General features: G+C 38.7%; 2 protein-coding genes across 9 annotated transcripts in view; one reads left to right on the top strand and one right to left on the bottom strand.

Moving 5' to 3' along the window:
- Positions 1-9,751, top strand: part of Flt1 (fms related tyrosine kinase 1) — a 199,401-nt gene extending 189,650 nt beyond the window's left edge. For both annotated transcript variants that reach the window (XM_023715112.1, XM_023715111.1), the window contains one exon: positions 6,716-9,751. In XM_023715112.1, coding sequence (XP_023570880.1) covers positions 6,716-6,902 — 187 coding nt within the window. In that variant the 3' untranslated portion in view covers positions 6,903-9,751. The remainder of the gene's footprint in view (positions 1-6,715) is intronic.
- Positions 9,752-15,498: 5,747 nt separating this feature from the next.
- Pan3 (PAN3 poly(A) specific ribonuclease subunit) overlaps positions 15,499-20,935 on the bottom strand; it is a 153,453-nt gene continuing 148,016 nt past the window's right edge. For 6 of the 7 annotated variants that reach the window (XM_023715009.1, XM_023715010.1, XM_023715011.1 and 3 more), the window contains one exon: positions 15,502-18,390. In XM_023715009.1, the coding sequence (XP_023570777.1) occupies positions 18,250-18,390 (141 nt within the window). In that variant the 3' untranslated portion in view covers positions 15,502-18,249. Of the gene's footprint in view, positions 18,391-20,935 lie in introns of all 7 variants that reach the window. The other variant, XM_004631052.2, reaches the window with a different exon arrangement.

The raw sequence follows: 20,935 nt of genomic DNA, 5'->3' as shown, positions 1-20,935 counted from the left end.
TAATATTGTTTAGACAAGACATCACATCTGCATCTTGTCCTGTGAATAACTACTAGGAAGACAACAATATGCAATGTATTAATTATTGTAACTGTCACACTAACCTGTTTTGAAACTGTTTCACTACTTTATCTTTTTTCTCATCAAAATGAAAAGATAAATAAAAAAAGATTAAAGAAAAGTAAATTCTATATTTTAAAAAATGTGGTGTATTACATTTGTGGATTTGCATATGTTGAATCATCCCTGAAGTCCTGGGATGAGTCCCACTTCATTGTGATATATAATCTTGATTTGCTGCATTATGTTTTCTGTGTTTTATTGAGGATTTTTGCATCTATATTCATTAGAGATATTGGCCTGTAGCTCTCTTTTTTTAATTGAATCTTTCTCTGGTTTGGGAATCAGAGTAATACTTGCCTCCACGAATGAGTTTGGGAGAATTTCTTCCCTTTCAATTTCATTGAAGATTTTGAGAAAAGTTGACATTAAATCTTCCTTAAGTTTCTTGTAGAATTCTCCTGTGAATCCATCAGGACCTGGGCTTTTCCTTGTTGACAGATTTTTTTTATTACATTTCAATTTTGTTTCCCATTATTGGGTTATTCAGAGTTTGTATATCTTCTTGATACAGCTTTGGCATTTCGTATGTATCTGGGAAACTGTCCATTTCCTCTGTGTTTTCCATCCTGTGAGAGTAATGGTTTTGGAAGTAGGTATTAATGATCTTCTGCATTTTTGTAGGGTCTGGTAGTGATTTCGCCCTTTTTATTCCTTATTGCTTGAAATTGAGTTTTTTTCTTTCCTTTTTTTGATTAGATTGGCTATGGGCTTATCAATTTTATTTATTCTTTGAAAGAACCAACTCTTTGATTCATTTGTTCTTTGTATTGTTTTCTTCATCTCCATTGCATTAATTTCTGCTCTAATCTTTATAATTTTCTGCCTTCTTTGGGCTTTGGGCTTGACTTGTTCTCCTTTTTCTAGGAGCTTGAGATGCAGTATAAGAATATTTATTTGGGTTTGTTCTGTTTTTCTAATGTGCAAATTTACCACTATAAATTTTCCTCTTAAGACAGGTTCCATTGTATCCCACGGGTTTCAGTAAGTTGTATCATTTTCATTTGATTGTAAATATTCCTTAATTTATTCTTTAATTTTATCTGTGACCCATTGGTTTTTCAGGAGGTTGTTATTTAATTTCCATGTGTTTATGGTGTTTCTGTGCTTTCTTTTTTCAGTAAGTTCCAGTTTCATTGCACTGTGGTCAGACAGTATGCATGGGATAATTTCTTTTTTCTTTCTTTCTTTCTTTCTTTCTTTCTTTCTTTCTTTCTTTCTTTCTTTTCTTTCTTTCTTTCTTTCTTTCTTTCTTTCTTTCTTTTCTTTTTTCTTTTTTTTTCTACTTTTAGGGAAAGGTCTACAGGGTGTTAAGGGTTTCACTACTAGATCGGACTCAGTGATCCACCTGTTTACAGCCTCCCAAGAGCTAGGATTACAGGTGTGTGCCACCATGCCCAATTGCCATCTCAGTGTGCCCCGGGGATGGGGTCAGCACAGCAGGCCTGGGGATCAAACTCCTGGCCCCTGCACCTGCTTGCAGGTGCTTTAATCTGCTGAGCTATTTGGCCAGCCCTTGCATGGGATAATTTCAATCCTTTTGCATGCTCTGTGTGGTAGTATATGATCTATTTTGGAGAATGATCTATATGATCTATTTTGGAGAATGTCTTATGTGCAGCTGAGAAAATTGTGCACTGTGTTGTTGCTGGGTGAAACACTCTGGAAACGTCTACCAATTCCATTTCTTCACAAGTTTGGTTTAGTTTTGTTATTTGCTTGCTGATTTTTTTGCCTAGTTAATCTGTCTCTTTGTGACAGTGGCATGTTAAAGTCCCCCATTACAACTGTATTACTGCTCATTTGATGTTTCATGCCTGTTCAAAATTGTCTCATGTAGGTGGGTGCTCCTACACTGGGTGCATATATACTTATAATTTTTATCTCTTCCTCTTGCAGTTTTCCCTTAGCAAGTATGTAGTCACCTTCTTTATCTCTTTGAATGATTTTTGGTTTGAAGTTGATATTGTGAACAACCAGAATAGCTACCCCTGTTTTTTTCTGGTTTCCTATGGCATGGAAAAATTGTCTTCCATTCTTTGACTTTCAGTTTGTAAATTTCCTTTTGAGTTAAATGTGTTTCTTATCTGCAGCATATTGTTGGATTTTGTTTCTTAATCCACTATGCTAGTCTATTTTCTTTTGATTGGCAAATTGAGGCCATTTACATTGATGGGTTATAACTGATTCTGTATTGGCTTATCTTTGTCATGTTATATTCTTGCTATAGGTTTCCTGCGTTTTCCCTCTTTTTAATTACTTGCTGTTTGGTGGATCCTTTCTGTTGTTCCTAGAGCTATGGTTGTTTCTGTCTCTCTCTAGAATATCTGTCAGTATTCTTTGTAGGGTTTGTTTGGTGGTCCTGAATTTCTTCAGTTGTTCTTTGTCATGGAACAATCTTATCTTACTATTGAATTTGATAGCTAGTTTTGCAGGGACATCAATCTCAGTTGGAAGTTATTTTCTTTCAGGACCTGAAATACTTCACTCCAAGCTCTTCTTGATTTGATGGTTTATGTTGAGAAATCTGCTGTGATTCTGATGGGTTTTCCATTGTAATTGATCTGTGTCTTCTCTGTAGAAGCTTTTAATATTCTGTTCTTTTGCTGAATTTCTGAGATCTTGATTATTGTGTGTCCAAGTGTATATTTATTTCGATTATGGCTGTTTGGATTCATAGTGATCTTCCTATCTCAGCCTCCCCAGTGCTGAGATTAGAGGTGTGCCCACTATACCTGGTGTCAGTGGCCAGCACAGTGTGCCTAGGGATCCAGGGCCAGCACAGCATGCAGTACCTGGCCCCTTGCACTCTAAGGCTGGTGCTTAGACCACTGAGCTATCTGCCCAGCCCTATAACAGGTTTTTAAGATTTGAGTCTGTTACTAGATCCTACCTCTTCAATTTGTTGGAGATGAGAAGTTGCTGCCTGTTTGGCCCAGCCACTGATTTTTTGCCCTGTGTCATAGTATTTTCTATGACTGTCAGTCAATTTCAGTCTTAGGATACCAGGAAGCATAGTAGAAGAGTTGTGCAACTTTTGGCTAAGTCATTCCATCAGCAATAACAGTAGCAACAATCACAACATAAAAAATAACAAATTGAAGTAATCATTAATCATCCACCTCTAATCATATGAAATAGATATGTAGTCATATAAATCAAAAACAAAAAATTACCACCAAAACAACAACAAAGAGAGAAGAAAAAAGCTAAGTCCACATCTGGGTTTGTCTCTGCTGTCAGCACACCTTCCCTGGACCCAGGCCCAGCTGGGAGCCAGTGGATGGAGCCTGCAGCTGCTCTGAGTTCTGAGCTTAGATGGCCCCTCTCCAAGATGGCTCCCAGCCCATCACTGCCTTGCAAGGGACGACTGAGCCCTCAGAACTCAGTGCCAGCTGGTGCAGTCCTTTTTATCTGCTGTTCCCATCCACTGCTGTGTCTCTCTATGGTGGCCTCTAGGGTTGCCAGAAGTCACTGTGTGTCCAGAGGTTTGAATTGTTCCTCTTGCACTGAGTCTCATCTCAGGAGAAGGTACTGCTGGCTACCTCCTCCTTCTTGGAAGTTTCTTCCTTGACTTTCACTGTGGGTTTCAATTCACAGCTCAGATTCTTCCTGGGTCCAGAGGACCACTTTCTTCCCTCTAGTCTTCCTCATGTTGCTATATTCTATCATCTTGAGAGAAACACTCAGGCTCTCTGCTGCTTACCACTCTGCCATTGTCTCACATACCCCAAGTAAAAGACTTTTTATTTCCTGTTGATCCCATTACCCTTTCTCATTTGGAGATTTCTCCACAAATGCCTGACTCCTCCCTCCAGACTATTCACTACTGTCAGAGTTGGGCTTTTTTTTTTTTTTTTTTTTTTTTTTTTTTTTAAATATAATCCACTGGCCTCAGCTTTTCTTTGCTGGTCTCTAGCTATGAGTAGTGCCAGACTGGAAAAGACTGGGCCAATTAGATGTTTCTTCCCTTCCTGACTCAAACACCTGCCTCTCCTATCCAAAGGTAAATCTTTTCCTCTGTCATTTATATCAGGGACCAGCAGACTTCTCAAAAGGCAAGATAGGAAAAACCTGCCATTGTAATACACAAGCAGCCATAAATAACACATAAGCAAGTAACGTTGGCCAGATTTATAGAAACCTTAACAGGTACACAGCAAACAAGTACATGAAAAGATGCTCAACATCATTGGTCATCAGGGTAATGGAAATGAAAACCATCAAGAGATACCACTTCAGACCATCAAGGGTAGAATTACCTTTACACCCTAATGGGTTGAATTAACAAGATTGTTGGTGAGCATGTGGAGAAAATGGGATCCTTACACATAGCTGGTAGAAATAAAAAATGGTGTGGTCACTTTGGAAAGCAAGTTAAGTTGCTCAAAAATTTAACTGGTCATCCCAAATCCTAGTAGTAATTATCTAAGTGTATACCCAAGAGAAATGAAGACTCATATTCACACAGAAATAGGTATACAAATGTTTATAAGAGCATTGTTCACAATAGCCAAAAATAGAAACACCCCAGATGCCCAATAGTTGATGAAAAAATAAACAAAATGGGTATATGTGTAAAATAAAGCAGTATTTGTTAATAAGAAGTATGAAGTACTGGTACACACTGTAACATGGGTAAGTCTTGAAAATATTATGCTAAATAAAAGATACCCATAAAATATCATATGTCAAATGATTTCATCTATATGAAATTCACATAATAAGCAAACCAGAGAGCTATTAGTTAGCTTGGGCTGAGGTCATAGGTGAGGTAAAAGATGTGGTTTTAAACATTCCAAAATTGTGATGATGATTACACAATTTATGTATTTTAAAAAAAAATCATTACTATAATGAAATATATCAAATAAATTATAGAAAGAAAAGAGTATTTTGACTTACAGTTTTACAAATTTTAGTCCAAGGTTGGGCAGACCCATTTGTTTTAGGGCTTTCACAGAGGTGTCAGATGGCAATGGTAGGGAGCATGTGATGAAAGAAACTGTTTACCTCACAGCCAGAAAATAAAGAGTGAGGGGTTGGGATCCTTCAGTCCCCTCTAAGGGCACACTCAGTGACCTAAGAAGCTCCCTCTAGTCCTTACCTCCTAAAAGTTACTCCCAGTGGTACTACCCTGGGGACCAGGCCCTTACATATGGGCCTCTGCAGACCTTAAACACACAAACTATAGTAGTCCTAAAACCACTGACTTGGACACTAAATAAGTGAATTGTGTGGTATGTAAATTATACCTAATAGAACTCTTATTAAAAACAGACTGTCTGCCTCTGGTCTGTAGTATGTTGAACCATGATCTACATCAAAGAATGATACAGATATCTCCAGGGAGTAACTTAACACGTCATGTCAATCAGAAGGATGGGAAAACATCTGCATGACTGTCTACTTTTAACATGAACACAAGTATGGTTCTAGAGTTGAGACAGAGCAGATCAGAGAATACCAAAGAAGAAGAGATAAAAGTAGGATAACTGCTTTTTCTTACTTTAGAACACATCAGAAAATGGGTGACCAAATTTTTCCTGATCTCTATTGAAAGTATAAATTGTATCTTCTATTTGAGATGAAAAAGAACACAGAGGTGCCCGTCCCATCTAACCAATGTGGTTCACAGGTTTCTTTCCCTCCTCCCAGCTACTTTTCAACAAACAAAATCAAATAAATGTGAGTGAGCAGGAAGAACCCTTGTTCCTCATGTGTCTGAGGCTGGATGTAACATTCAGAACCTACTCTTGAGCCTCACTGGTAAAATACAGAACTGTAACTTAAGCTTTCCTCCTAGAACACAAGTGTGATAGGGAGACAAAGGAATTAGCCTGTGTATATGAAGCTCGTAGCTTCTTGAGGATATTGTAACAAATTACCACCAATTCAGTGACTTAAGAGTATATCTTCTCAAAGTTGTGGAAGCCAGAAGTCTAAAGTCAAGGTGTCAGTAGGTTCTTGTTCGCCTCAGAGTCTTTGACCAAGAATCTACTCCTTGCCTGTCCCCACTCTGGTAGCTCTGGGTATTCTTGGTTGTAGCTGCATCTCAGCTGCATTTCACATGATCATCTCTATCTGAGCATGGTCACAAGTCTCCCATAGTTGTATTTGGGGCACACTTAGATATTCAGCATAAGCTCCTCCTTTTTAGATCCTTAGCTTAATCATATCTTTTGCCATACAAAGTAATATTCACAAGTTTCTTGAATTTGACATGAGTATTTGGTGGGGAGGGGACAGGGAACATTTTTTTTGTTGTTGTTGTTGACATGCAAGTTATTTGACCCAAGAGTAGGAGGAGGCTATATACAACCCTTGAAGTTATTTTCTACTGGCATTATGGATTTATATTATCTAATTATACATCCCTTCCACCTCAGCCACTGACATGTCTCTATCTGCCCAGTGACAGCAAGCCAGTATGAGGCAGGCAGTGTACAATCTTAAAACAAAGACGGTGTGACAGAGACTGAGATAAGGCTCCCTATCCATCAACTCTGGGACAGGTATTGACAGATGACCCAGTATTTTTTGCTTTTAGGAAATCCCTTCTATACATCTGATTGTTTTTCTTTTCTCTCTTCAGCTTGCACGTAACCAGTAAAAGTAAGGAGTCGGGCCTTTCCCATACCACCAGACCCAGCTTTTGCTTTTCTAGCTGTGGGCACATCAGATCTGTGCATGACAACTTGGAGCTGGGAAAGGAGGATTCGTGCTGCTCTCCACCGCCAGACTATAACTCAGTGGTCTTATACTCCACCCCACCTGCCTAAGGCTCAGCACAAGCCCTATTTTCAGAAGTACATGTGTATTTACACTCCCAGAAAACTAGCTTTTGACAGTATTATGCATATATGAGTTTACACCTTTATCTTTGCAGGGAGCAGAGGCAGCTGCTTTTTTACTTAATTTTAATACTGCTTTTTGTTTTTTTGTTTTGTTTTGTTTTGTTGTTTTTTGTTTTTGTTTTTGTTTTGTTCTGACTAACAAGAATGTAACCCCAGATAAATAAATAGGGACAGGTTAAACACTACTGCTCAATTTTCATATTACTCACTGTAGGAGAGAAAGCCTTTGAAAGCCCAATGACTCACCTGCTCCAGCCCCTGAGACCTCTGAGCACACAGGTCAGGAAAACTCACATCAGCTGGTCATGCTCAGCAGCCCTGAAACTGTGGCAAAAAGGATCCCTGCAGCATGCAGGATCAAGTGCTGGCCTAGGTAGTGTTTCTGCAGTTCTCCAGCCAGCATAAGACATCTAAGGAGGAGCGCAAGAAAGAAGAGAAAACCAGAATAGGCCTGAGAAAGACAGATGCTTCCTGGGCAAAGGCTGGGCAAAGGCTCTCTGCAGTAGTTTCCCAGCCCTGACCACTGGGCTTTTACGCTCCCAACTGGAAGCAGACAGGTAGAGTGGCGAGGACATTTCCTGGAATCTGGGAGGTAAAGAAAGGAAAACCTTTTTAAAACTAAAGTACATCCTACAAGTTCCCCTGTGGGACTGGCTCTGTACTATTCCTGCACATGGTATGCTTCAGTGATAGCAAGCAAGCACTGAGGGTGGGGCTCACCTCTCAGCCCCATAGTGTCGGCTCCTCCAGAAAGCCACAGTGAGAGCTTAGCCTGAGCTGGCAGGCCACAGGGCATGAAGGCCTGACACCTAGCATGTTGCTCATAAGAAGTTAAGGTTTGGTGGTTGTTAAGGGCTGTCTACTATTGGGCTCAAAGTCACATTTTTAAAAAGGTCAGATTCTATATTAAGTATTAATGTATAGACAAGACACTTAACTTTTTGTATTATCCATTTTGTACAGTTAACTATAAAAGGAAGGTTAGGAGAGTAAAAATGTGGTCTTTTAGAGGACTTTTTCCTGTACCAAGCTGAGAGTCGATGAAACAAAAACCAGTAAAGCAGAGTAAAAATTCCATCTTCACAGCCAAACCAGCTCACCCAAAGCGCTGGGACCTGGAGCAGAGGAAGTCAGTCATGAATTTCATTTTTATTTCATGGGGGTTCCAATGTCTCCTGCTATTCTGGAAGGATATGGAAGATAATTAATATCTATTAAGCACTTTATGCTCCTTGATTTCAAAAAAAGTGATATGTAACCTATAAAAGGTATTTCTCTAATTGGGGACTCAACATAGTAGTTATGAGCCATCAGAACAGAACAAGAGCCCATTTTCATGTGCTTTGTATCTTGCCTTGGGTTTGAGGAGGATTATACTATGGAGACAGGGTAGAAATAGGGAGACAGGGTAGAAAATGATGCCTACACTTCAGCCTTTGTTGCATGCTATCTCTGCAAATTCTGGTTTGTGTATCTAGGACATATTGACCTTCTGAGGCTGAGGCCAGTCCAAAGCAGAAGGGCAACAGTGAATCACTGCTTCTGGGACAGAAAAGCATCTTTCCACTTACGCATGTCATTTAATTCTAGAACCTGAACTCTACTTGCTAGAAAGATGTATGCTTCCTTTTATCTGCCACAGTTTTGTGTAAGGCTTTTTGTATGAAGAGATGGAAGAGTAAGCACATTGCCCAGTGAGACCATAGGCAGGCTCTTGGGGACTCACCAGCCACAACAGAGGAGTGAGGCAGACCTTTCCACTAAGCACTAAACAAAATTGGAGAGAGCCAGAAGAGCAAAACCAAAACAAAGTAAAACTTCACTTTTATTTTTCTATACATGAAAGTTCTTGTGACAACTGGCAAGGGTATAAATCTGGCAACTAGACATAAGTCAAACAGGAAATAAAACAAGGCCCTAATTGTCTTTTTTTTTTTTTTCAAATCAGGTAAGGATCCAGAAATCAGTAATAAAGGGAAAATCTCAGCTACCCATAAAAAACTACATTTTAATAATCTAACTCTTATAAGACACCTTAGGTAAATGTCCTTTTCCAAAGGAGGGGAGAAATTCATTCAGATTCTGTTACTCAGCTTAAGACTCAGGCATATAGACTACTTAAAAAATCAAAAAATGGTTCCGTTGGAGTCTCAACATAGAAAAATGGAAGCTTATGGTAATATATATTTTTAATTGCAGAGGCAGTAAAATAGCACTGAAAATTAAAACACTAATTAAATGATGGTAATGTTAGAACCACTTGCTATTTATGAGAAAAATGGTTGGCACTAACAGGGGATAGGCACTTCCTTATGGGGTTTGTGAGAGAATCTGCATGGATCTGTGTGGACAGACGGGGGCTGAAGCATTACGAATTTGTATGCAGTTAGCCCAAGAAATGATACTCACATTAGCTTTAGCCAAGAGGACAAATGTGTCCAAATCCTGCAAAATACTGCTCATATCTTTAAGCTAAGGCTGTTTGCTAGCCCATAAGAACATCAAACATGAAACAGATTCTTACCAGCCCCATTTAAACTGATTAAAGGAGTGCATTTTTGACTGACAGTGTTAGGAACTATGTGTATATGTGTATGTGTTTATGTGTGTTTTGTGCATAACTATTTAAGGAAACTGGAATTTTAAGTTACTTTTATATAAATTGAGAATATATGCTACAGATATAAGCCAGACATGATTTGGTCCTACACTCCTGGTCATGATGAATGTATTTTATATATTATCTTCATATATTAAAATTAACTTCCAAAAACGTGATGCATTTTCTCCTTATTTGGTTTTAAGTGAACAAAGGGGTCAGTAATGTCTCTGGGAGGGAAGAGGTTGGACCTTCTGAGAGAGTGCCTTAAATACCAGCTATTAAGGATTGCACACAAAGAGCTTTCCACCAACACTATGCAGTGGCTACTCTAAGCAATCAAGACATTGCTAACAAATAAAAAACAAAATGAAATTAGGCATTTTGCCCAGAAAACCAAGCACAAAGCTCAATCATGAAGCAAAGCACTGCTGAGTGAGTGCTGGCTGCGGATGAAAGATCCTCAATTGGAGAGGTAGTTTAGGGTTAACACTAATTCTCAGCTGATAAACAATTACAAGTACAGGGTGTCAGTTTGCACGTACTTGTGTATCAGAAACCACAAAAGACGAAAGGGAAAGCATAAAACAGAACTTTCCTCAGAAAAGTGCTTCAGCTAAGGCATCTTTACTTGGTTTTGTGAATGGAGAAGTAACTTGGGTAGTAACTATGACATGGAAGTGGCCAACACCTTGACTTAGCAACCATACTATTTTTTTGTCTGACTGCTTCTTGGCCTTATGGATAAGATCATGTGTATTTTCTGCCTGATAAAAGTAAAAGAAGTTAAATGGGAAAAATATGCAGGAGAAAACTGGGACAGCTTTCTTGAGATCAGAGGTGAAAAGAGATAAATTACTTATCTCAGTAAATTCATATTTAACTGGAGAGGTCTGAGTTTTTTGTTTTGCTTTTAAATCTTCAAAGATTTACAATCCTTTTAAAATACCTGTTTTTGTAACATAAAAAGTCTGCCAGGCCAGTTGTGGTGTGTGCCTGTAATCCTACTACCCGGGAGGCTGAGGCAGAAAGACTGCTGCAAGTTTGAGCCAGCCTGGGCTACCCAGTGAGTTTAAGGCCAGCCTGCACTATGTACCCTGCAGTCATTCATTCGGGCAAAAACTTTGAAGAGTAATTGGGGAACGAAGTGTCACATCATCCTGCAGAGTTCTCTCCAAACCCTGGAGATTTACTGCTCTTTGGGGAATTCTCTTATTTTGCCTTCCTCCCCGCCCCGAAAAAGTACAGCATGCTAAGATTTACTGGCTCCTGTGTTAAACAAATTACCAAATTTTTGGGTTTGTCATTTTTTAATTTTTGTGTTTCACAAGACAAGAAATGTTGAAAAAGTATAGGGCCAACAGAGGGATGGCCCGCTTTCTACTTTGTGAACTAAGAACAGTGCGGGGAGAACACTGAAACAAGAAATGAACCCAAAAATCCAACTGGGTACTATTAGTTTTCCACCACCTGATCTGGATAATAGTATACAAATGCGCTCCCTGTGTGAGACTTCACTGAGCTCTGTGTTTTTGTGTCTGTGTGTATGTTGTTGACTTGACAAAGATGATTAAACTACCATCAATTGCCACAATTTCTCATAGGTGAAAACTCAATTTAAAAACAAGGAGCTTCATCTCAGATTAAAATACTAACTTCATATTACAATTATACCTATAGAGCTACTCAACTTGTGTTGTGGTTACACCCAGATCAGTCATCATAGATTAGAGCTATATAAATTGAAATGTATGCCAGCCACTGGACTTACTGAACCCCCTAGTGTGGTGGCATCGTACGGTGAGGTGTCTGCTGTTTGTCCTCGTGATTGCCGGGCTGACTGGGAGCCGTCATCATTGCTGTTGCCCAGCATCGTGAGAGAAGCCTGGACTGGACAGCACTAGCTCAGGAAAAGACCCAAATTCTAACTCCCAGGAATAGTTTGTACTAAATGTTGCTTTTGCATCATCATAAAGTTAAAAAATGCTAAGTCAAATCACTACTAGTTCAGGGAATGTCTGTATTATCCCTTTAGTTTTCTTTTTAACATCTGTTCCACAAAAACAAACAAAAAAAACCTAATGAACAAATGCTATCCCATGTACTGGAATTTGGGAACCCATGATAGCTAGTAATTGCTGTCACCTGGATGCTTAACATATGCCACTAGCTATTCTAAGTTCTTTAGCTGAATTAACTAATTTCAAAAGCAATCTAACAGAGTATGTACTAGGAGCATACCCTTCACTTCAGTGGGGGAAATGAATAGAGAGAACTTCAAAATTCCAACCTCAACTCTCCTATCATGGGTTCATATTGTCACTTCCCTCAGGGGCCAACCCCAAAAACACATTAGCACATGTGGCCCCTTCCTTTCACCCATGCAGACATAGTTCAGCCCTCCAATCCCATCCATTTCCTCATCCAACTGTCACAGTTTGCATCAAGAATGTCCTCCAAAGGCTTGTGTGCTGAAGGCCTGCCTCCCATTGGTGATGCTCCTGGAAGGTGGTAGAAAGTTCTGGGTGGGGTGATGTACCAACAGGGGTATGCCTTTTGAAAAGCATATTTTGCCCTAGGGTCCTGCCATCTTTGCTTCCCAGCTACCGTGAGGTGAGCAGTTCTGCTCCATAACCTTCCACTATAATATTCTCTAACTTCAAGCATGTAGCAATAAAACTACCCCAGAAAGGTTGAAACTTCTGAAACTGTGATACCAAATAAATCTTTATTCCTTTAGATTGCTTATCTCAGGTATTCTGTCACAGTGACAAAAAGCTAACACTCAGTGAACCATAAAAATATCCTCTTATTTCCCCACTTTCTTCCTCCAGCTACGACTCTCTCTATTCTCTCTTCCAACAAAATTACTTGAATGCATTAGTCATACTACTGATTGCCTACTCTTCTCCTCTACTCTTAACCTTGCAATTCAATGTGACTGGCGGGCACACACATGGGGATTGCTCAGATCATCAGTGTCTTCAAATGCAATGACCAATTCTGTCCCAATCATACTTTACCCATTAGGCACTTGTCCCTTAAATGCCTTAACTGTGACTCCAGATATGACATGTTCTCCATCTCACTGGCAACTTCTGGCTCTTTTTGCTAGTTTTATGAACTCTGTTTTTTGAACACTGTTGTTGGTACCGTTGGAATTTTTCTCAGTCTGCACTAATTCCTGTCATGACCTCAACTAATCTTATGGGTTTACACAGCATCCATATGATAAGTGTGTACAGACCACATCTCTCCCCTAAACTCCAAATTCACACATACAAGTGCTAAAATGACATTTCCTCTTCATGCTCCTGCACTTTATTTTTTGAAGACACCTGCTGCAATGCCTCCTCCCACCTGGCCCTTGATAACGTGACCCAAGATCACCTTCCCTAGAATCAGAACTGGCTCATGTAACTCATTTGCAATAAACAGAACGTGGCAGAAGTGGTATTACATGACTTAGAAGTAGGGCAGAAAAGATCGTGCACTTCCTACTTGCGTCTTGGAACATTCATTCTTAAAAAGCTCTTACTAGGGATCAGTGTCACATTCAAAGCCTGAGACACAGAGACCAACCTTCAAGTCAGTCTAGCCCAGACACTAGAATTTTTCCCTGCTCAGGACCCAAATACAAACTGAGATAATCCATCCTTGGTGTACCCTGTCCAAATTCATTTACAGACTCCTTAAGCAGAATAAAATGTTCGTCCTACGCCATTTTAAGTTTCAAGTTTTTGCCATGAACAACCAGAACAAATGTGTGAACATCTCAGACTCCAGACCAAGTTGCCAATGGTTTTGGTCCACTTTCCCATCCCCCAAAACCCTGTTCCTACAAATCTTTCAATTCAGAATCCCCCATCCTGTCAAGACACCCAAACTTTTAAGGGAAGGGGAAGATGAAGTAAAAAGAATTAAGATGGGTACCTGTACCAACTATCCATAATGAATATAATCCTTAAGTACTACAAAAATGAATAAAATAGAAAAATTTTTTAAAAAATCAATCTTGACTTTTCCTGGGCCCACGTTCAATGAACTGCTAATCCCTATTGGTCCTAACTTTTAAAATCTCTCCAGAATCCAACCACTTCCGATCACCTTTGCCACTACCCTCCACCCCAATTCCTAACATCTTTCAGGACAGGAAAGGATGTGTGGGGGCTGTGTGTCCACCACCCTCCCGGTCTGTTCTCAACACAGCAGCCAGACTGATCCTTTTCAAGCACTATACCATCTTCCTCCCCTTCTGCTCAAAATCGCCCCAAAGATTCCCCTTTCACTGAAGGTGAAAATCAAAATTATAGTCCACTAATTATAGTCCATTATGATGAGTTTTAATAAGGACAAGACAAAAATTCTATATAGATGCAATTTTCCCAAAAGTTATGGTCTGAGGCAGTTTGAACCTATGGATGCAGAGCTCATAGACACTGAAGGCTGATAGTATCTGGCACTCTTCCTTGCTAAAATGGAAGCTCTTTTCTCCTGTCTCAACTTCCTACATTGCTGGGATTACAGGCATGCACCATCATACACAGTTCTAGAATGGAAGTTCTAAAAAGAAAAAAATTGTGGCTGTTGTGATCACCGCTATGCTTGCTACACAAGAGGCATTTAGTAAAAATTGAGTGAATTCCATTTAAATCAACTAATACTAAAGAGGTGAGCAACTCATATGACAGGTATTTCCTAAAAGCTCAGGCAGTATTGAAACTCAGTCTTGTTTCAGTTAGCCGGTTTCTTAACCACAATGCCATGTGTTACCAATAAACACTAAGGACACAGGTTAAAAAAATCATCTTTGAGAACCGACCATGATGGCAGAAGAGGACAATGGGGCCCCCTTTGGCTTTTTCACCACCGTCTTCAATACCCATGAGCCTTTCCGCAGGGGCCCAGGTGTGGATCTGGGACAGGGTCACCCAGCCTCCAGCTGGCAGGATTCCTTCTTCCTGTTTCTCGCCATCTTCTTCTTTTTCTGGCTGCTCAGTATATGACCTGTGTCTCCTTCTTGCCCACTTCCAGCCAGAGGAGAATCAGTATTGGGGTCTCTGCTGACCCTTCCTTACTTCTGGACCCCCAGCCCCAGCCCCTCCTTTCGTTGGTCAAGGCTTACCCTGGTCACTCCCCAGGAAGGTGTGGGAGAACTGACAGCCATGCACAGGATGAGAGCGCTCTATGCTTTGAACTAACTGCTGGCAGAGACCTCCAGCCTGGGCAAGGAGGACAGATAGAAGTGCCTGCTTGTCCTCGCCTACCCCTTTGCTTTCCCTCAGATATCTTGATGTTGAAAGGTGGGCAAGGTTCAGTGCCTCTCAAACCAAACCAAACCAAACCAGCCACTTATTCCTTCTCCTTTCATAGAAAGTCTTCTCTTATACACTACACTGTAAGTCTTGTATTATAAGAAGTTTCAATATAACTATAAATTTTGTAAAGTAACAAGTCCCTATATATGTAGCCTAGAATGAATCTAAGGACACATTTAACAAATAATCTTAGGGCCGGCCAAATAGCTCAGCGGATTAGGGCCGGGGTTCGATTCCCAGGCCTGCCATGCTGGCCCGCTCCTAGGACACTCTGGGACAGCAATTGAGACTGGGCGAGGTAGTGCACACCTGTAATCCCAGTCCTTGGGAGGCTGTAAACAGGCAGATCACTAAGAGTCCAATCTAGTAGTTAGACCCTGAACACCCCATAAACTCTTCCCCAAAATAAAAAAAATAATAATTTTGATATGTTATTGAATCAATCTATAAACAATTCATCTAAGACAAAAATTTCTCTAAAATACATAAACAAAATATGTAACCTTTAAAAACCCAATATAGACAAACATGTCATTATATGTACAGGTAACCCCTCAAAAAAAAAAAAAAAAAAAAAACCCCTCAAAAAAAAAAAAAAAAAGACAAATTTATCTCTGTAATTCTTTATTAAAAATACTGCTGTACACATAGAAACTAAAACCAGGAATAAAGATGAATAACATATATTGGGATCATGACATTAGAACTTAACAGCATAATGGTGCTTTTTAGGGAAGTTCTTGACATCCAAATAACAGAACCAAGGTCAAAAGCAAATAACAGGGTACCCTTAAAATATTTACAATGAAGTAAATACACGAACAGAATTTAAAATAGGTACAAAAAATTGAAATGACCAATGTTACATGATTTTAAGGGTTGTCGTGTCTGTGCTTTTATCTGTTGTAAAGGAAGGTATGGAAAGTTTATATCCTTAATTTGACTACTCTCAGATATTAAAATATTCCTATGGATTAAAGACTAACTTTTAGACAACCTCTTAAGTGGAATTATACTACGGAAAAGAAGGTTCCCCTAAAAAACACCTAAGCAGAACTGAGAGTTCTTTTGAAAACCATTTCCAATTTAAAAAAGAAAGAAAGAAAGAAAAATAAATATAAAACGAAGCTAAAAAATATTACCTGACACTGTTTTCTGGATGACAATATTTACTCATGAAAACATAACAGCTGTCTACCTTTTTATTCAAACCAAGTCCTGAGGTTACTGGGGCTGAAGCAAACTAGTATTTATGGTGCATTCTTGGATTTACGATGTGAACTTGCTTGCAGAGGGAAGTTTGCTGGTCTATATAGAATGAGAGATTCAAGCCCTATTTTACCCCTGCCATTACTAAGCTTTCATAAAACATTGGTCCACAAATTAAAAGTTTCAAAAAGTTCCTAGAAACCAAAACTAAAATAGATGATCCCCTTTCATTTTCAAAGAAAACAATATTGGAAAAAAAAAATCTCCAGCCCGCTTATAAATTAAGCATTTCATATTTTTTTCTAGAATACAAGTAGTTCTTTTTTGTACAAAAGAATTACAATATGATTTGTCAAAAAACATATAAAAAGACAGCTGCTCTTCCTCAAATACATGAGCTAATGATAAAAGACTTTTGCATGTTCAAGTCTCCAAGTTCTTGTTCCTTTTTACATAAAAAAGAACATTATGGTGGCAAATGCTAATTATCTTTTGAATATTGAACATTATGTTCTCTTAAAATCCATCCAGACCAAATGCAGTAATTTTCTCGTTAACAACTGATGCTACCGAACGTGGACTCAAACGCACGTGTTAAAACCATGTAAAGCGTGTCTCTAGTCTTCAAAGCTTTCAGTGAAGAGGTGCTTTTTCTTGATGCAAATTTCAAGGCAGAGAAAAATCATTTTAAAGCTTATAAAAAGTGGACAGAGAAGTATTAAAAACTTCTCTGCAGTACAAATGCATGTAATTATTAAAATTGAAGACAGTAACATCAGTTGCAAGTGCCCGAGACTCTATCCTGACCTTCTTTCTGAGTTTCCACATTTTCTTCATAGTTGCATGGTGAGCACCCAGTGCTAGTAAAACATTCAGTGCTGGGAAAGGAGATATAGTCTTCATTACTGTTTTTAAGAAAGAAAATTCCTATGTATTTGGCAGTCTTCAGTATCAAAGAATAGGCATTTCATTAACTAGAAATTCCATGAATACCCAAGTTTGGCGGTAACTTCACATCCAAATATAAGAAAGTTAGGAGAAGGAAAACTGCAAACTTTTGAGATGGACTTCTTCAGAAGATCCACAGAGTGAGCTATTATCAAAAGTACTATCCCTTTGGGCTAAGCAGTGACTGCAAAGGCACAGCAGATCATCATCCCTTCAGATTCGGGCTGTAAAACGTCAAAAAAGCTCTTGGTGCCAGACCACTGCTGTGTTTCGTTCATCTTTGAACAGCGTCTCTGTGTCTGTATCCAGTGTAAAGTACCATAATAAAGCTGTGGTTCAGAGAACAGAACTTTATACAAAAAAAGCAAGCTGGAAATAACCTAAAGTAAGACCACCTGAACTTTAGGCTCTAAACACAATTTCCTCCTTTTGTTTTTAATTAAAAATTGCATAAATGTAAATGTATCTGACTAGCAGGCTTTCTCTTAAAAAAGGCTCTTTTGTGAATTTGGAGCAAAAAGCTATGCAAGCTTCCTTCATTACTATTTATCTCATCTTTCTTCAGAAGAGATTTAAATAAACTAAGAAGGGAATTCATACCAAAGAATTCACTGATATTTGTCTCTGTATGTTCTTACAAACAAAGAATCTCAGTTTGAACTAACAGTGGATGGCATATAGAGCTTGCATACAACACTCTTACAAGAATTATGCACTATACTGTACTTCTATGAAATTAATTTACCTGGTCCACTATGTCATTTAGGGCAACCTGTCCCCGAAACAGTGAATTTTGCAACCTTCAATGGCAATAATTCTGCCCAGTATTCCCAAAAATGTTCTTGCAAATAGTTTCCCTTAATCAGTATACAATGTGGCAAAAGTTCAAAAATCAGAAAAAAAGTCTTTAAAAAAAATTAAAATTAGTGCATACACGAGTGGGAAAAAACAAAAGCAGGAGCATCATTCACCTGATGGTGCTCCTTGATCTGAAATTAATTCTTCACAGACAGAGCCTCCAATGGCAGCCAGAGCTCTCTGAGTGAAACATTCTTTTCAAGTAACAGTGCACCTGACCGACGTGCAAGCAGCTTCGCTCATCTCCTGTAGTTTCCCCAATGTGAAAGGAGACGACCAACAGTTCAGCTGTAGTGCAATTTGCTGTTGGTTGAGTTCCTGCAGGCATTTTTAGCAAATACTACAACTGACCATTTGCTGCTGCAATCAGTTCTTGAAAAGTATTTTCAAAGCAGCGCTTTAAGTCACTGTAAGTCACCACAAGAACACTCTTCTCATCCCTGGAAATCAGGCTTATTTTTTCTGGCACACCAGCATCTAGCTGAAACAGAGTTACACAAAATATCAAGTTCTTACCATCAGAGGAGAAGCCACCTCATCTATTTGAGGACATTTCCAATAACGGTTAGCAAATATTTTAAAGAGACTTGGGTCATACTACTTTTTTAGATATCCATAAATAGTTCACATTACTAGTCAGTCATTACAATGTTTTAAAAATAAGTACCATTGTTTTTACTTATTCCTGTTTAACATTTGCTTGCAATGCTAGATTTTATTAAGTTGATACTCTATAATTATTTCCCTGCTTGCTTTCTCCTCCCTACCCTCTTCTTTCTCTGAGACAGGGTCTTAGTATATAGGCTGAGGTTAAACTTCCTTATGTAGCCCAGGCTGGCCTTAAACTCTCAGAGATCCTCCTGCAACAGCCTTCTAAGTGTTGAGACTATAACAATGCACCACCATGCCCAGATTATTTTCCCTTTTATGTATCAAGAAGTACAATACTATGCTAATATTCATCTACTTTTTTGTTCTTCGCTAGGAATAAAATTGTTCCATAGGAGAAATACTTAAAATTGTAAATAACAAAAATATGAAATATGACTTCTAAAGAGTATCAATTGAACACCACTAACTTACAATTTGTAACAATTTACTGGCAGTCCCATATTAAATGAGTACCTTTTTGTTTTCACATTTTAAGTGTGGCTATTAAACTTTTTTTTTACACATTTACTTTTGCTATTTCCTCTTGTGTAAATGCTAGTTTATGATCTTTACCAACTTCTACCTAGGGATTTGGCATTATTATTACTATTATTATTTAATTTTTTGATATAGGGACTCCCTGCGCAGGTCAGACTCAGTGATCCTCCTATTTCAGCCTCCCCAGTGTTAGGATTGTAAGCATGTGTCACCACATCTGGTTCCGGGCCAGCACAGCATGAAGTACTGGGGATCAAACTTGGGACCTTGCACTTCCTTCCACTGAGCTATTTCCCCAGCCAGTATTTTTTCCTCTCGCTTTTTTTTTGGATAGTACTATTTTGATCCTTGTAAAGCACACATACTAATCCTTAGCCCATCAAGTTAGTTTCCTTCTGATTTCCATTTTATTTTTTGTTAAGTTTCCAATTTACTTTTTCCCTCTTTATTTCACTAACTGACTCAAAATGTTTAAAACTAATGGAACACGGGTTGGGGAGATAGCTCAGTAGGATAAGCACTTGCCTGGCAAGCTCAAGCTCCTGAGTTCAATCCCCAGTTCTGCCAAAAAAAAAAAAACCCCAAAACACAACAAAAAAAAACCTAATGGAAGACTCAAACTTTCAACACATTTTACCAGTTAATATCTGTCATAGGGTTATTCCTCCCTTTTAGCTTATTAAACACTTTTCAAACTTAGAAAATTGGGACCAGGTAGATAACTCAGTGGTCTGAGCGCCTGCCTGGCAAGCACAAGGACCTGGTTCCATCCACAGTGCTGCATGCCCTACTGGCACCAAGCCGGCCACTGAAACCCGGTGTGGTGGGTGCACGCCTGTAATCCCAGTCCTGGAGGGACTGACAGGAGGATCACTATTAGTTTGAGCTGCACAGCGAGACCCTGGACCAAACAGATAAATAAAAGATTAAAAAAACAAAAACAAGACAACAGCAAAACAAACAAACAAAAACCCAGAAAATTGGCAAGCTTTAAATTTGAGATTTTATATTATTTTGTGATATAAAATAGAATTATGTCAAATTTGCAGTTAGTCTATTATTCATTAAATTCATCTTCCCTTAAGCCAAATTCCATACAGTTCAGTTCACTTTTTGTAACAGTTCTATGTATTTTAATTACTGATGCTTTGATACTAAGGATAGTATGTTCTAAAATCTGTTTAATTTTCATTCATTGCTCTCAAGGAACTGTGATTTCCCTTTAGAAGAAATAAAATAAAAATGTAAATCACAATGCATTAGTTCAACTATCTGGCTTCCTGCTATTGACAAGATTCTCTAGACAGTTTTAAAGAAATGCTAACCAGGCTAAAGTAGTACCTAAAAATAAGACGCAGCATTTCCCCTGAAGGTGAACATAACTGCATTAACAGTTCTAAACTCTGTGCTCTCCGTAGTGTTTTGTCCTTTACTACCTACAATTTAAGGGCAGTTTAGGCCAGGAGTCAAGAAGTATTTCCTACAAAGAGCAGGAAATGTTTACTTCCCCCACCCAATCCTTTATAATTATAAAACTATTCTTAGTTGCAGGTTACTAAAAAACTGACTGTTTCAAGGTTGTATTTGGTTAGATTTTTGGACTTATGTGTAAATATAAGAATTATATAATTCTTCTCAATGAATAGAGGGATTTGTTCTAATTGTGTTTGTAAATAGGATATCATGTCCACATCTTGCACAGCAATTAACCACTAGGAAGAATGTATGCAATGTGTTAATTATTGAAACTATCCTAACAATTTGGTTTGAAACTGTCTCAGTCAGGAAAAGGAATACTGTGGGACAGTCGTGCTTCAAGGTTGTATATGGTGAGATTTTTGGACTTATGTGCAAACATGAGAAGCATAGAATTCTTT

Source organism: Octodon degus, unplaced genomic scaffold (genome assembly GCF_000260255.1).
Source record: "Octodon degus isolate 3935 unplaced genomic scaffold, OctDeg1.0 scaffold00038, whole genome shotgun sequence".
In the NCBI taxonomy this organism is placed as follows: Eukaryota; Metazoa; Chordata; class Mammalia; order Rodentia; family Octodontidae; genus Octodon; species Octodon degus.
Note: the sequence above shows the minus strand (reverse complement) of the source record. Positions and strands in the feature narration are given on the sequence as shown.